General features: G+C 45.7%; 1 protein-coding gene across 1 annotated transcript in view; it reads right to left on the bottom strand.

Annotated features, from left to right (window-relative positions):
- The window catches only part of Khc-73 (Kinesin heavy chain 73), a 100758-nt gene that overhangs the window by 45719 nt on the left and 37264 nt on the right, over nt 1-17775 (bottom strand). Inside the window, exons 2-7 of the mRNA XM_084582570.1 lie at nt 7609-7687; nt 5731-5746; nt 5489-5639; nt 3746-3926; nt 403-490; nt 13-147 (exon numbers count right to left, since the gene is read on the bottom strand). Coding sequence (XP_084438696.1) covers nt 13-147; nt 403-490; nt 3746-3926; nt 5489-5639; nt 5731-5746; nt 7609-7687 — 650 coding nt within the window. The remainder of the gene's footprint in view (nt 1-12; nt 148-402; nt 491-3745; nt 3927-5488; nt 5640-5730; nt 5747-7608; nt 7688-17775) is intronic.

Genomic DNA, 17775 nt, shown 5'->3' with positions numbered 1-17775 from the left:
AAAAACTCTCACCCCCGACAACTTGTCTGTGATTGAACAGGTGAGGGTGATGTTGAATACTGCGTGGGAGCGACTGGACTCGCTGTTCATGTTCGTTGCCGCAACAGTTCGAGACTTGTTACCTTCCGTCATTAGATTATTAATTTCCTGCAATTGACAGAAATAAAAATAAGCCTTGAGAGACGCAACACAAGACATAGCAACAGTAAATGCAGCAACCTATTGCTGTACACTACACCCATTTAGAACTTACACTAAGCTACAAGAACTCAGGTGTTTGTCATGCACACAGTTGCTTATATTGCATTAACTATTTTGTGAGTTTTTAAAAAGTCTACGAAGCAATCTTGACTAAAACATAGTAAAATGTGGTTATTGGGAATAAGAAGACAGCATACTTACCTCATACGAGGATACAGCTAATGTTGAAAGACCATCAACATATGGGCCAAGAATGTTGTGTTCTCGAACTTTTAGGTGCTGTTTCCCACTGAAACAGAGAGAAAGCAAAAACATGGCAAAAATGAAAAAAAAAAAAAAACTTTTCAGTCTTTACCAGTGAAAAGCTCAAACTCTTGCCTTATTACATACAGGCAGGATAAGGAATGACAGTTCTTCCATATGGCTAGTGAGAGCCATACTTGCGTGGATGCCAGGTCAGAACTCGGCAACACTAGCTTTGCATAAAACCTCTTTGCCCAGATCTCTTGAAAAATGCCAGCTTCCATTTCAGAGCTACTAAAATATTTTTACCTTGGGACCCTGAAACATGCTGGCCACCATGTGACCGTAACATGTTGCTCAAGTAGAAACAGCAAGTAGTGCCATTCCTGAGCATACATAATCATAACCTAAAACTTGGCGCTTTACTACTGAACGTCATACACCCGTTAAGAAGAACCATACATCTATTTCTTTCTTAGACTGAAACACCCTCTTGCAATGTGTTATGTAGGGTTTTCACAAACTATAGGTGGTACTGCAGTCAAGCCAAGATGATGACCATAAGGACTTCAGCTATCATCAGCCTGGGTGCAATAACAAGCTCTCTTGATTGCATGCTTGAATTGTATTGCTCTGTTGACAGTGAGCATCCAATTAAGTCTACACAATTTGTATTATTCGGTATAAAACAAAGAACTGATGAAAATTAAATATTGTTGACCTTTGTTTGCAAACATGTGCTGTGCGAGCGAAGCCGCGCATGGTTGCTGCCTGGCTCCAAGGTGAGTAGGATTTGAATTCGGCAAATTGAACCCCCGTGCACCATTTACGTGTAGCTATTACTACAGTCGAGCAAGTAACATCCTTGCATGCATATGCATGAGCAGGCTTTTTAAGATCTCGGGAAACGATGAATCACAGAACAAATCATAGCAATAACGAATGTGTTAGGGGATGTGTTCCTTGCTTACTCCAATACAAACACTGACTGTGAAACTCAGCACCTACTACAAAATTGTGCTTCAAATGATTGCAGAAAACTGCTCAAGAACTTCGAGATAGCTAGCTCAGTTGTGGTGTGAACATGACACCATAGTCGAAGGGTGCCCTCGAAGGCTGTCCTGACAGCGCGAGTAGTAGACACAGACTAGCTCCGTTGCCGGTAATCTAATTCCCAAACGTGAAACGGCTGAAGCGTCATTTGCCGATCAGGTCTGTTGTGTGAACCTGTTGGCAAGGTAAGTCGACCTGCTTCTCTGCTTAACCTTTTTTGCTCACCAGCAGCTGCCGAGTTTGTCAAATGTACTCATCTCTGATTACTTCGGTCGGCTTATGTTGATGTTCTAGTTTGCAGGGCATAAAACATGAGTGATTAGAATAAACAAGCACCGATTTGAAAGCATAAAATGCAGAGTGGCAAAAATAAAATGTCAGCACTGTAACTGCACACTGGATTATGAGTACAGTTTTGAAAGCAGCATTACAGTTTCATCATAGCCACGATTCCAACGACTCCTAGTCATTCAGTGTCAATTAAAAGGAAGCAAAGCTATACTCACACCAAGTATTCGCCCGGAAGAAAGAGGTCATATCCATAAAAATGCTCGTCACTAGCTCGTCAATTTTGCACTCAAAGCTGCCATCTCTTTGGCATACGGATGACGTGAAAATCACCAGCATTATCAGAGAAAAATTTTGTAAAGACATCTGAATGTGCCAACAGAGCCCTTGTGAAGGAACAAAACAAACGGTTCTGTGTGTTGCCATTCCTTCTTGGACTGCTTCGTGCCAGCGCTGCAGCGCGGCATCAATTTTGTGAGAATCGACGATCATTCTCTACGTCTCCTCCCAGTTCCTCTTTCTCAATTTTCCCACCTTGAATTCATCCCCTTAAGCCCTGCTATCAACCCAGAAAGGGTCCATTCCATTTTCCTGCACTTTCTAGATTAGTTCACTTTGCCTTTCATTCTGCCAGGGCGACACACAGTTCCCGCATGGTGGCTCATTATTTTCGAAGAGAAGACATTACGCAGATAGGGTCCTGTCCACTTCTTCCAGCACTTGTAAGAAAAAATGCAAATGCATCTTCCAAAAAATGCCAAATTGCATCTATTTAAAGATGGAACCATAATAGCACTGCCGTAAGCTAGTTGAACTACTAATACAGGTGAACAGAATATGGAACAGTAGTCGAAAGATGATGGGCTCAACAGCATTGAGAGAGAAAAAAAAACTGGCTTCCAATTTACTTGGTTAGACTCAATGCGACTTAGGTGCGCTAGCACATTATGGCCTCGTTTAGCATTTCTTTGGCACAAGAGTGCCAACAGAATTTGTGGTGTTCCTTTCTGCTTTTGTGTCCTCGTCTTTTGTTGTGCTACAGTGTCTTGAAGTTATGAACCAACAAACCCAAAAAGCCACCCTGCTGAGCAATAAGTGGTTGGAGAGGAACTTCTGTGTCTTCATTACAGAAATTAACGTGGTGCACAAGCTTCGCTAGTGCTCTGAGGCGTTTGTTAAAGGCCCATTTCAACAAAGCTGTTTAAATGTGCCTGTGAAGCTTAGGTTTCATTTGGTTTGGTTTGGTTTGGTCTGTAGGATTTAATGTCCCAAAGTGAGTCGAGCTATGAGAGACACTTAGGGGTAGTGTGTCTGCCTCATGATACAAGGATCGCGGGTTTGATTCCCATCTCACCCCAAATTTTCTTTTCAGTGCAATTTATTAAATTGTATACTTGCATGTCCTAAAGCTGTTTCACCTTGTACACACAATTTACGTAATGTTTAACTCACTTGCTCGGGAAACTGACATCTCGACACATCACGGGTTTTTCACTAGTGGCCCTTCTAGCACTAGTACTACACTAATAAGTTTCTTAACTAGTAGCAGACAACAGCCAACAACCAGTAACCAGCAAATAACAGGTCAAAAAGCATAGTGGACCATTACAGCTGAGGCAGTGAGGTTCTGCACTTAAGAAGCTTTTTTATTATTATTTATTAGAACCTCAAGGGCCCCCAGATGGGACATTGCATGAGGGGTGGGCACTTGAACGGATGAGTTTACAGTGCTCATTGGCATTCAAACAGCAACTGCTCGCCAAGCTTTAGTGCAAAGAGCAATTCCTTCTGCCTTCTAAGTGGTCTCTTCGATGACAAAAAAAGTCTCACATGCACACCTTCCTTATGAAGGAGCCTAAAACTTGAGTTCTGTATACCCCCCTTTTTGTGTTCCCATTAACACTGGACCAGACTGTATCCCTTGAATTTGGATGTACTCTGGTAGGTGGGGGACACTTACCCCCTGGGGTCCAACAGGTCATGGACCCGTTCATTGTAGATCTCCATGTAGGACACCTCCACCTTGTAGCTGACACTTGAATCCGTGCAGCAGGCAATGCGCTCGAATAGCGAGTCGCATAGCCGCGGTATCACCCCTTTGCTATCTGCGGAGCCCATCATGGTGTAACTCTTGCCGGAGCCTGGTAGAGTCACAGAATGAAAGAGAGTGAAGAAGAGGGTTAGAAAAGAATGCCCAGTTAACCATACGATGTGACGACAAATCTGCATTCACAGTATCGGTGGTGCATTCCACATTTACGTTGATCGCTTCCCATTGCATCTTAGAATCTGACTTGAGTCGCTTCTTTGTTCCAGTGCGATGTGAGATACTGGTGGGTGCAAGGTGGTAGGCAGAGGCTCGTAGGTGGGGCTCAAAGGTGAGCGCTTGGTAACAATGCACTTACAAGTAAAACGCACAAGAGCAGCTAGTCCAATGAGCATCATGGCCAGCACGTTTGGTCAATATTAGGTAGGAACAAAAGCCCATTGAGCTAAGCTTTTGGATACTTAGCGACACTGGGGACCAAACCCAGTACCTACCGAATACAAGGCAGATGTTCCAATCCCTAAGACCCTGCCGCAACAACAGATGCAATCTTTGGCCACAATTTTAGAGTTTGTCACACGAATCAAGAGCACGCTGGAGAAGCAGCTACCCCCCTGGCGAGTGAGTGAATCGATGACCAAGTCTGATGCAACTCAAGAATAAAGAGACAAATGCCATTCAAGAAAGATGTTACAGTCAACAGCATGAACCGATTGTCATGATGCAGTGGCTAAGCCCTTTCTATCTGCTTGCGTGACATTGTAGGCTGCAGGCAAGTGCAAGGGGATTAACCGCAGTTCATGTAGATTATACTAAGATGTGAGGATCAAATCTGACTAGTAACCTGCTCAGCTCATCCGTGTTTAATTGAGTGCGCCCTAAACATAAAATGCTGAGCACCCATGGCCGCAAAACATGACAACCATTTTCACAATGCATTAACTAGTATTTGCAAATAGGAATGAAAAAGTGAGTAGCAATGACAGAGTGAATATCTCATCATGTCTGTTAATGTAAAAATGTCTACAGGTCTTGGAAAGAAAATATAGTAAGTGAAGGAAAGAGAAAAGAAGTAAAGTGAATGAATAAATGAAAGAAATGAACAAGCATGCAAGCATATGAATACATTTACAAAAGAAAAGCTTTATAGGCCAGTAAATACAACCACATTTAAAGGCTACTAAATTAACACAGTATTTGCCTTCCTTACATAACATTCACAGGCCTTTGAAGGAACAATAAGTAAACAAAATTAAAATTGGGATTAGTAACAGAAAATACTGCAGCATTTGCCCAAACTGCTTACTGAGCATAGAGTCACAAAGAGTGACACAAATGTCCACAAACTCCTTCAAAGGATGATGTTAAAACACTACACTGCATATGCAAGCGGCCAGCCATAAATTCCCTGCTGAACGAGTAAATCCGGCCCCAGAACATGCAAGCTCAAAAGAAGACAACCAGCACTCTGATTACACACCCTTGGAACAGTGGTGGCGTAAAGAACTTGTACTAAAACACGAACAAAAATTGAAGTGGAGGGCATAGGGCCTTTGGAAATAAATCAAAAGAGGAGGAAGTTACAGCCAGCAAATTCAAATTTACAATGCAATTTAAGGTGCAAAGCCAAGCTAGTCAGCAAGAAACCTGACATACCAGTCTGCCCATAGGCGAAAATGCAGGCGTTGTATCCTTGAAAGGCATTGTCCAGGATGTCTGTGCCTAGGCAGGTGTACACTTTCTCCTGGTTGGCAAAGTGTGGGTCTGCTTCGTTGAATGACCAGAAACAGTGGTCGAAGGCAAATGTCTGCACAGCAGGGTAGCGTGTGAGCGCTCAGTCTATCCTTCCCACATGACAAATGCTCAGAATTGTTCCCATGCAGACCGTGCAAGCTCACCTTTGGATGTTTCCTCCTATTCCGGTGTTTGGTTGGAAATTGGTGAAAAAAATAGAAAGGGGATGAAAGAAAAACATAGGTCAGAACTCAATGCTTCTAAAATAGTCACTGCAGAAGAACCCTGCAACGGTAATAGAAACTCGAGTGCCGACAAATGTTTGCAACACAACACCGTTTCAATACCCGACCGCAGAATAGTGAGTGTATTACAAAAGTTAGGTACATATAATACATATGTCAAGTGCTTTCTAAACTGTGAAAATTAACTTAGACATTGCAATCAAGAGTTTTAGCTATTAAAGATATCAAGAAGAAAATGGTTATTACTAAAAGATTGCAAAAATACTGTAAATCATCATGAGCAGCAGCTACCTATTTCTGCAACCGGGTAAAGACCTCTCCCATATCCCTCCAATTAACCCCGTCCTGTACCGGCTGCAACCACCTTGTTTATCCCCACAAACTTCCTTATCTCATCTGCCCACATGACTGTGTGATGCATCCTGCTACAATTGACTATAAACCCTGAAAATTAGAAACACTAGAAATACTGAAAATACAGGGACAAACTCCTACACCATTTTCCACTCGAGGGATGCAAAACCAGCCACAGAAGAAACAAGGTTGATCAAGCAGTTTCAGTTTCAATGAATCCGGCGTATCAAAATAAACGCCTCCGAGCTTTTCTTCTCTCTAAATGAAGCCTTCCATTCACACATGGGCTCTGGCAGAGGTAAACAAGAGAGTTGATAATCACGTGATCTTTTCTTGTCTCCACAGATCACCTTTTCTCACAAAAGAAATTACATTTGCTATAACAACAAAGTGTAAAACCTTGCAGGTAAGGATAAAAGATGAAAATGATCTATGATAAACGTAGCACACAAAAAAAAAAGCACGAGAAGTATGAAACAGCAGGAACATGTCATACTTCTTGTGTCCTTGACCTCTTGTGTCCTTGAGCTTTGAGCTACCTTTCTCATGAATCCAATCCCACTATCCCAGCTTTCCACCTTACTGCAATGACAATGACGCACTACTGTTCAGCTATGGCAGAATAGCCTGTGTTGAGATGCGCAATGCAGCAAACTGTCCAACCTTTTGCAAGGCAGTTAGTTGCAGAAGCTGTTCAGTGGACATCTTTAACATAAGCCTGTAGTATAAGTGATGTAGAACTTGACCACTCGACTCGCTACAGAACGAAAAGTCTTGCTTTGGGGGTGGTGAAAAGAGAAACACTTTCACAGTTCACAATTTATTCACTTGCAGTTTTCCGTACACTGATCCATCTTGTACAGCAGCTGCTTTCCGACACCATAACCACAACACTGATTACCCTGCTTCATTGCCTGACCCCTCAATTCTATTTCAAACCAAGCAAGCACCTCAACACAGAAAAAATGTAAGCAAGAAAAAAAGCCAAGGTAAAAACGTTGTAAGGTCAAACATAAACAAACAATTAAACCTACAATAATAGACACAGTTTCAGAATCAGTTTAATGGTTTTGCCAATACTCAAAAGCAATAAGAAAACCAAACAATGGCACAAAAAGAAGTGATCTTGCAGCCATCGGCAACTCAACCTTAACAATCGACCTGTCTCCCACAGTCGGAAAAAAAATGCTGTATCCCATTGAAGCCCCCTCATGGTTGAATGAGGAGGTAAAAACTTAAAAAAAAAAAAAACGCACAGCCAAAACACTATGCAGCCCCCCTTATTTTCGCTATTGGATGCAGCCTTTCCGCTCCAGTAACCGTGCACAATGGTCAGTGTCAATGCCAGCAGCGGTGACAATGCAGCGGCTGCTGCGCTGGCACTGAATAAGCAAATATTAGGCGACATAAAGCAGGATGAGGACGAGGAACAGCGGGACTCACCCTTCGCCCTTGTTGCAGTTGTAGAGGATCGTCTGACCCTCGGTCATTTCGACGACGCATTGTGCCCCCAGTTCCACCTCTGAAAAAGGCAAACAAGGCAGTGGGCGGACTTGGATTAGGTTAGAGTTGCAAATGGGATCATTTGGGTGTGTACTCCAGCACTGAATAACAGTGGAGTGAGAAAGAACAAAGTAAACATTAGCACTAACTAGCTGCCTATACAAGACAACAGCACGTTAGTCCAATGTACTTTAAGGAATCATCCCAAAGTGTGTAGCCAGTGAGGAGCCACATTCGTTCCTTCTTTGATAAGCAAAAAATGGTGGTAAACTAATTAGTGGAAAAGATAAGCCCAGAATCATTCGGGACAATGGAACCAGGCACTTGTGGAAATGCCATCAAAGGTCACCATTATTTCATCTTCTGTTCAAAAAATACGTGCAAAGAGGCACATGGTTGAAAGTTTGTTAGGGAATCCAAAATAAATTACAATGATATACAGTGTGAGGTCTCATGGTATAAGACAGCAGGTGGGACCTCCCATGAAAATAAATTAAAACAGACAACTAAAGAATAGTACTGATGTACACAGATTATAGTATTACTAAGCCGCACAAAAAATAAACCGCCAGATATAAATCTAAGGTGTGTTACCGACCAATTTAAACACACACACAACAAACAGAATACGGGAGAAGGTACAATAAAACACTGACGGATGCCACGACACATAAATAATATTAAGAAGGAAAACATTTAGGGAAGGGAAGGAACGCAGAAAGTGTATTAGTTTGCTTGATGTCTAAATTCAATGAATTCCAAAATGATATGGCAGAAAATTGAACGCAGTTGCCCATAGTTGGTTCAGAATTTTAGGAATGCACAGTATGCTAATTAATGGTTTGAGCATGTGTTTGGATGCAAGGAACAAAAGAAATCTGGAGAAACAAGATGTCAGAAATAGCAATTACCCACAGGCAGAATGCTAATCTAAATTCTGCCCATCCCCCCTCACCCCTAAAAAAAAAAAAATCTGCACTATGAAGAAAGGCAGCCTGCAAATGGCACCATAAGTTCTAAGAGCTTAGTGGTAACAATCCTCAGTTTTCGAATCTATTTTTGTAGAAATCACGTAGCGAAAGAATGCACCACCACAAACATGGCATTACAACACACACACACCACACTAAGATGTGCTGCGTATGTCACGTAATGCAGCAACATGTACGGAGTTGGATGACTTTGTTCCATTCGTTCCTGATTAGTCCACCTATAAGTGACCAATTCGAATTGGCAAGAGCACGACCGAAACCATCCGGTTCCAAAAGGCTCCAAATGGACGTGCAAAAATGAGACCTCATTGGTACTGTGTTTACACAAGTTCTGATTGGCCATTTTTGTTTGGAAGTGAACTTTTATCGTACATCCATGCACTGAAATGAAAATATCAATTTGGAGATGCACCGTTTATTTCACTTGCTCGCCAAAACGCGCGCAACGCGAAAAGTACATGTCGAGTGCTTCCAGCAGAAATATCAGCAGGGTCCTTCAACAAACACCGATTGACTCGGGCATCCCATGGCTGCGACATTCCGACCGTAGTACTCGCATTTCACACTATGGACGAAAAACAAAAAAGAAAAAAAAAAGGCCTCTTTTGGCTAACAGAGCTGGGCCGGCCGTCGTGACGACCACGTATATCCCGTTACGAAAGCACGTACAGTACTACGGCCGAGGCCAGTCCTTCTCTCCCCATCGTCTGTTCTCTTCCCACCAGTGCAACCAACCAGGCAGCGGTCACGGTGGGAGCCGAAACCGTATCGAACACGGCCGCCGCGCGTCTCTGGAGAACGTCGTGAGCTGCGGCGGCCGAAGCAGTGTGTCTGTGTGTGTGTATAGGGGGGAAAGGGGGGGGGGGGAGAGTATATGCGTGGGGAGGTATGCGGCGCGGTCTGGTCTATGTAACACCGCGCGAAATCTAGCCACGTTGGGGAATCGTGCGCTGCGATGGGCGCGTTCGCTATTTTCCCAGGACGCCCCACTCCAAGCGCGCACCTATAGTGCCCAGGCCCAGGAGCATATGTTGCGCAACGCACGTTATTCCACGCGACCCTTTCTTGCGCTCTCTATTTAGCAACACGGTCTGTGTTCACACCCCACAACTGCAAACGCCGCAAAACCCGAAGTATCAGACGGACGTGGGCGTACTAGGAGTCTAACGAAAATATACTGGGGAAAGCGCAGAGAACGGTGCAAAAGAAAGTAGAGAGATTTAGCTTACCGTGATCCGCGATCCGCCACCGCGACCCTCTACCGCGCGTGGGCGGGGCGCACAAGCTGATTGGTCCCGACGCGGCCGGTCTATGTGCCGACATCAAGTATGTGGCGCCATCTATCGGCGTCAAGGGATCTGGGCATGCGCAGTGGGACGCGAGGTGGCGGATCACGGTAGCGGATCGCGGATCACGGTAAGCTAAAACTCTCTAATAGAGAGATTTAGCTTACCGCGATCCGCCACGGTGATCCGCCACCGCGCGTTCCACTGCGCATGCCCAGATCCCCTTGACGCCGATAGATGGCGCCACATACTTGATGTCGGCACATAGACCGGCCGCGTCGGGACCAATCAGCTTGTGCGCCCCGCCCACGCGCGGTAGAGGGTCGCGGTGGCGGATCGCGGATCACGGTAAGCTAAATCTCTCTAATACCCTGACTTCAAGCAAAACAAGAGCGATCGTTTCACTAGTTAAAATATAGCAAATATAGGTATAAGCAGGGCATGTGATGCGAATGCAAGGTTAGACGTATTTGTTAAGTGGAAGCCATTAGAAGAAGTTTTAAAGAGCTTTAGCGCAGCGCGATTCGCCACCATGACCCACACTGGCGGGGTAGTCCTCAGGAGGGTACAGCGTTGTGGTATTGGAAAATGATTACTAAATCACTTTATTAAGGCAAAACCTTGCTTGGCTATGTTTGCGAAAACGTGTCCACAAAACGTGGAAGCAAAAGATAGAATTGTAACCTGTGATATGACGTCACATCAAGATGAGACTGGTAATCATGAATGTGTATGTAATGACAAGTGGTATATAAATGTCGTCATGCCTAGTCATGTCATGTGAGTCATAGTTTAGTCATGAGTTACAGTCACTTGTCATGTATATGACTTGGGGTTCATGACTTGTGTTAGTCAATCAGTTATGACCATAACTAGTATCCAGTTATGGCCCTCAAAGGTGCTGAGTCATGACACTCTAGGAGCTACTAAAGAGCAGCCAGCGCACATGCTTTCGCATTTCTCCAATACAGATCTCTGCAGCGCTCTCACAGTTTTTCTTCCCCCAAAACTGTTTCTATCCTGGTTTCGACAGTGCAATGACAGCTGTGAAGTCAACATTTGGTATATATACACCGGCCACTTGAGGCATGAAAAAACTGCGACATAACTGCTTCTGCGTTTTAATTCATCAACATCATCAGTTGGAATATACCCACTGCAGAGCAAAGACGTCTCCCATATCCCTCCCGTTAACAAAGTCCTGTGCTAGCTGCATCCGCATGACTCGATCCCGCAAACTTCCTGATCTCATCCGCCCACCTAACTTTCTGCCGCCCCCTGCTACGCTTTCCTTCCCTTGGAATCCAGTTTGTTACCCTAAGTGACCATCGGTTATCCTCTCTTCGCACTACATGTCCTGCCCATGCCCATTTCTTCTGCTTAATTTCCACTAGAATGTCGGTAACCTGAGTTATCTCTCTGACCCATTCTGCACGCTTCCTTTTTGTTCGCCAGTTCTTATCGTTGTCGTCTGCGTTTTATTTCACCACAACGTCAAAGCCAGCCCACATCGACAGCCCGAATCACAGCGACCAAGAAGCGGAGTTTGGCAAGTTGGAAAGTCACTAACAAGAATCAGGATCGACGGCCGGTAACATCCCTGCCCACAACACTGTAGGCACCCAGCATCTCTCCATATAGAGCATTTACAGCGAAAAATGTGCCACGGCGGCTCCCGCAGGTTCGTCCGCGAGATGTGTCACACTTCTTCGCGAGATTCCGCGGAATACCGCGAGACTGTGACGCAATCGACCATGACCGGATGTGACGTCATCATGACGTCACACCCGGTCACCTATAACAACAGGAACTGACGTCATCATGACGTCACATTCGGTCATGGCCGATGACGTCCGGCCATGACTGATGACATCACCAAGCGAGATTCACGCGATTACAAAGCTGACCTCGCCGGGCGTCTGATCCAGGCGTGCGTGCTGCGCCTTTCATTTGAGGCTTCCTCTAACGCAGCACCACACAGCATACAGAAGCAGACGCAGTAAAGCAGGAACGAGCGCCGTTTCAAACAAAGACACTTTAGTGGTACGAAGTGCCTCGTAGAATTTTGCGGTGTCACGTGTGTCGGCATTTTTGGAGCTCGAAGCTTGCTTTTTTTTTTTTTCTACTGTATTTGAAAAGACATTCGATGGTCTCAGAACACAGAGGGTCGAAACGTTCCTCCCACACTAACAACACTGCATCAGAGCCACATTGAGTCACTGCCCCGAAAATGGCGCATGTATTTAGCGTGAAAAAAAAAAAATCAATTTCAATAAACGGACCAAGATTTAAGGCTAAAATATCAAAAAGCACAGCCTCTCCGTGGACACGTCTAAGGTCCTAAGTTAAGCGCCAAACGTCTCTGTAACGGGCAGCTGGCATACGACCAAACAGCTGCAAAGACAGCCTCGCGCTGACCGCGCAGAAGCTGGAGAAGGCCGCGGGTATATCAAGGCTAAATATTAGTTCCGAGTACGCGACGCGCCTTGGCTGCCAAACAACTCTGTGTAACAAGAAAGGTCGGCCCTGATCAGATTTCATGGGGAATTGCTTTTTGTGAAAAGTAATGGAATTGAGCCAATGCATCTTCAAAATAATATATATATATTTTCCCTACAATATGTTGCATGACGTCGTAAAACCAGTAAAACCGCTATGCTACTTTGAAACTGGAAAAAGTCGTCTGCAATGCGTGGGTATGGTATGGTATGGTATGGTATGGTATGGTATGGTATGGTATGGTATGGTATGGTATGGTATGGTATGGTATGGTATGTGGCATGCTGTGGTATACGGTATGGTAAATCAAAGTCCAGCAGCAAATAAATCTATGACTGGAACCCCGGTTCACAACGGAAGACCGCGTTAATTTAGACCACCTGGAAATCAATTGCAGGTGGTCTAAATTAACGTGCACTGGCATCTCAAAGTACGACCGCCTTTCGAGATTCGCGAGCGCAAAGCGCGGCCGCCGCGGCCGGATTCGAGCCCGGGTACTCCGAGCACAAAAACCCCTGAGCCACCGCGGCGGGTGAGTTTCCAACTCGGTGACATTCATCACAATTACATCGAGGCGCGCGGTGCGAAGGAAGACACACGCAGGAAGCCGAACGCGTTCAGCGCACTAACACACAGCAAACACGATCCTGTAATGTCCTGCTGCCGCACGATATTCCGTGATTAACCGAGTTAAACAGTTTGAAGTGATTCTGCCTCTGCACTTCACTCCCAAAATGGCGCCACACTTGACCTAGACCTTTTCTGCGTCGATGTCTTTCTTCTTTTTTGATTTCCCCTTTCACACACTGTGGACTTGGTATATGTTTTGGATAAGCTATGAAACAGACTGAACGAGATTCGACTAGGGCTGTTAAACCCCTAGCGCCAGACGCTGCATACGCCCACCGAGCGTAGTAAGCCGCTGCCGACGCACCGGCTTGAGAAGGAAGCCGTGTTTGTTTTGCTCAGTGACCCCCACGATTCCATCTGTGCGTCAGTCGAGGCGTCTGGCCGATATCGGGCAGATAGCGGAGACGGAGCAGCACGTCCACGCAACGCTTGCGCTGCAGTAGTCGAGGTAGGAAGTCGCCTAGTGCGAAAAACAATAAAAAGAATAGAAAGAAAATATGACGAGGAAAGGCTAAGCCTTGCCCCGGCTCTCTCTCCTCCTCTGCACTCTCTTCAGCGCATGCCGATAAAAAACGCCACCGGCGTGGCTCGATCTCTGGACCTTCGAGCCTTCGAGCTGTGCTCTTGCGCCACAACAAGCTCTGGGACAGGAGCGCAGATAAATCGTGCACGTGAGGGATACTTCCTAAGGCAATGCCGCACACCTCGGCACACAGCACACGGGGGTGTGCGTTTCGTTTTATTACGAGGTGCTCCGGGTAACACTTCGAGCCATCCCAGTCGAAAAAATAATTGCCCGTGGTTTAGCTTGTGGTTAAACATGGAGTTACGCGAGAGCAATGAGCATGGCTACGCTTCGGTTCGGCTTGAAAGTAAAAACATGGCTTTTGCACAGAGTAGTTTACTCTATGGTTTCAGCTTTATGCCATAGGGGAATGACTTCACGTTTGAGCACCCCTTGCCTCTCGTCGTTGACCATTCTCATTCGGGTGTAGAAGACTTCTAGTGGTATATGACGTCATCTCTACGTCGAACGCCGAGGCACACCGTCGTCACAATGTTCGAATGAACTTTCTGTCCTAGCAACTCGCTGTTGTTCGTCTCTACCAACAACTGAGTTATTTGTCTTTTTCTTCTTCTTCCTCTTCTTTTCCATCTTTTTTTCTTCTTCTTTCTTCGCTCTTCGGACAGGCACGGCGAAATGGCGAGACTGTGGCCAATGTAGCTCTCGCTACAAAAAAACTACAAAACCCTGTCAAAAATCCGACAAAATATTCTGTAGTTGCGTCGTAAACGTCAGATTTTTTTTTTTTCAGTTGTTCCGTACTACCCTTTTGCTGTTCTGTAGTTTTCACCTCATCTGTCTCCTCAGGAACCTGTATGAAGGGCAAGAGGCCACAGTCAGAACTGGGCATGGTCGTACTGATTGGTTTCCGATCGAGAAAGGAGTGAGGCAAGGCTGCATACTGTCACCCTGCCTATTTAACCTATATGCAGAGTGCATCATGAGGAAGGCCGGTCTGGACGAGTCTTCAGCTCGAGTGAAGATTGCTGGAAAACGTATCAACAACCTTAGATATGCGGATGATACCACTTTAATGGCAGAAAGTGAAGTGGAACTCAAGAGACTTCTGATCCGCGTACAAGAAGAGAGTGAGAAGTTTGGGCTTAAACTGAACATTAAAAAGACAAAGATTATGGCGTCTTGCCCTATCAAGTCCTCGAGCATCAATGGACAAGAAGTGGAAGCTGTGACAGATTTTCTCTTCTTGGGCTCCAAGATTACCTCGGAAGGAGACTGCAGCCATGAAATTAGGAGACGCCTGCTTCTGGGAAAGAGAGCAATGGTTAGCCTTGACCGCCTAGTAAAGAGCAGAGACATTAGTCTGCCAACCAAGATCCGTATAACTCGTGCTATGGTCTTTCCAGTTGTGATGTATGGATGCGAGAGTTGGACTGTGAAAAAGGCTGACCGCCGAAGAATTGACGCGTTTGAATTGTGGTGCTGGCGAAGACTCTTGAGAGTTCCTTGGACTGCCAGAAGATCAAATCAGTCGATATTGTCGACCATAAACCCTGACTGCTCATTGGAGGGTCAAATTTTAAAGTTAAAGCTCAGCTACTTTGGTCATCTGATGAGAAGAGAGGAGTCGCTGGAGAAAGATTTGATGTTGGGAAAGGTTGACGGTCGCCGTAGAAGGGGTAGGCAGCGAACGCGTTGGTTAGATGGCATCCTCGAGGCACTGCAGATGATGTTATGTGATGTTAGGAAGATAGTGTTACGACCAAGCATCCGCAATTGCGCGCTCTATTGTTCGCCTGTGGGCATGGATAAGTTTTGTGAATATGTGGTGATGGTCCAATGGCTCTAAGTGAGCCTGTTTCCAGGAATCCTGTTTTGTAAGCATGTTTTTCTTTGTGGACAACCTGCAAATGCCAAATTGACCTTGTCAAGAGAACGTCTGGAAAAACACAAAGAAACGTCCCCCTGCGGGAAATAGCAGGAAGTGCTTTCTTTCTTTTGTTCACCCTTCCAGTTGAGAAGTGCTATCCTCCAGTGATGAATGCCTCCTATCCAAAGGAGACGACAGAGTGACATGTCCGCTGACGGGCAGGACAAGAAAGGAGCATGACTCATACGGCCATTAAGTCTGGTGACCAGCGTTGGGATCTGAATCTACAAGCTACAACATCTGGTGATTGGAGGTGGATCTGAAGCTACAAGCCACAACATCTGGTGATCGGAGGTGGCATCTCAAGCAACAAGCAGGCGCAACAATCGGCCAACAAGAAAGCAGCTCGGAACATCGATCGCATGTGTGGGTGAGTGCTTGGCTTTTCTTCTGATGTGGACCAGGTTCTAGAACAGGGTTAGATTTTAGAACTGGTAAAAAGTGTTGAAACGCCTTTAGGTTTGGTAGTTTGCACAGTTGTTTTGGAAGTAGCCGACACTCGGAGCGATCATGGACCTACAAAAGCTGCAGAAACCGGACCTGTTGCTATTGTGTGAGGAATTGGGAATTGATACAAGTGGTTTGGCACGAAAACCCTTGATTATAAAGGCAATCACTGATCTGGGAGCCGATGATGAGGAGCTCAGTGAAGCATGGAACCTCATCGAACAAAAAAAGGAGGAGCAGCTCATACAGCAGAAAGAGCGAGAAAAAGAGGAAAAGAGGCGGGAGCGTGAAATTGAGAGAGAAGCAAAAATGCTGGAGCTAGAAGTTGAGCTCCGGAAATTAGAACTAGAGTTGAGCAAGAGGTCGGGCAATTGTCCCCAGCTAGCGGTACCTCTTCTCAACAAGGAGGCAGGTTTCAAGATGTCAAAGTACATGCAGCCATATGTGATATCAGGGGATATCGGTCTGTATCTGGTTAACTTTGAGCGAACATGCGAAAAACTGTCCTTCCAGCGAGACACGTGGTCTCAGAGATTATTGACGGTTCTGCCCTGCGAGGCAGCGGAGGTTGTCGCGCGGCTAAGCAAGGAGGACGCGGACAACTACGAGAAGGTCAAAGCTTGCCTTCTGAGAAAGTATAGGCTTAGCGCCGAGGCGTTCAGACAACGTTTTCGGAACGCTACTAAGTCCAGAGACGAGAGTTACCCTGAATTCCTATACAATTTAAGAGTTAATTTGGGCGAGTGGCTAAAGAGCACTGATTCCTACAGTGATAGGGACGCTGTAGTCGAGCGAATTCTTTTGGAGCAGTTTTATAGCTGCCTCCCAGAAAAAGAAAGAAATTGGTTACAGGACCGAGGCGACATTAAGTCGGCAACTGAAGCTGCCGAAGTCATTGAGGAGTACGCTTCGCGCCGACAATTCAGCAACCCAGCAGTGGATAGGCTCCGCAATCCCAAGTTGAGTGTAAATAACCGTCAGAAAAGGCACTTTGCTAGATTTGCAAATGAAGAAAGGAAGGCTTCTTCAGGCAAACGCCCTAGAAAGGACGGCAGTGAGAAAAGTGGGGAAGTGACCAACGCGCAGAACACAAAGAACAAGCTTGGGGCTAGGAAGCCGCTCACATGCTTTAGGTGTAATGAGCAGGGTCACATTGCCGTCAACTGCCGGAAAGAAAAGTTTGTTTTCTCGTATGTCAGTGACTGCGATGAAAATATGCAGCTTTTGGAACCTTACATGCATGACCTAGTAGTCAACGGGAAGCCTTGCAAGGTACTGCGCGATTCGGCCGCAACGATGGATGTTGTCCATCCGGCTTATGTGTCGCCTTCCGACTATACAGGACAGTGTGCATGGATCCGACAGGTAGTTGAGGAACAGAGTGTGTGCTTGCCAATCGCGAACGTGGTCATCGAGGGCCCTTTCGGCAAGTTAACAACCGAGGCTGCCGTTTCAGGAAAGCTTCCTAAGTGCTATCCGTATTTGTTCTCTAACAAATCGGACATGCTACTGCGAAAGAGGGGCATCCTTTTCGGAGACAGAGTTGTGCCAGCCTTAACACGTTCAAAGGCGCGAGAACTAGCTACACTGCTCATTCCAGAAAAATCCACAGCGGAAGAAACGGCAGTTAAAACAGTGGTCGATGCGGAAGATAGCCGGTCAGAAAACTTTGAGAGCGAGGCATCTCAGATAAGTCAACTAGAAAGTGAGCTTGATAAGACACGGAAGGAGGACGTTCTAGAGAGTAACCTCTTGCCGCCGGTGTCTAGTAATCTCACGAGACTTCTAAGTGGAACCCGA

Source organism: Amblyomma maculatum, chromosome 10 (genome assembly GCF_055883805.1).
Source record: "Amblyomma maculatum isolate TAMU_Amacu chromosome 10, ASM5588380v1, whole genome shotgun sequence".
In the NCBI taxonomy this organism is placed as follows: Eukaryota; Metazoa; Arthropoda; class Arachnida; order Ixodida; family Ixodidae; genus Amblyomma; species Amblyomma maculatum.
Note: the sequence above shows the minus strand (reverse complement) of the source record. Positions and strands in the feature narration are given on the sequence as shown.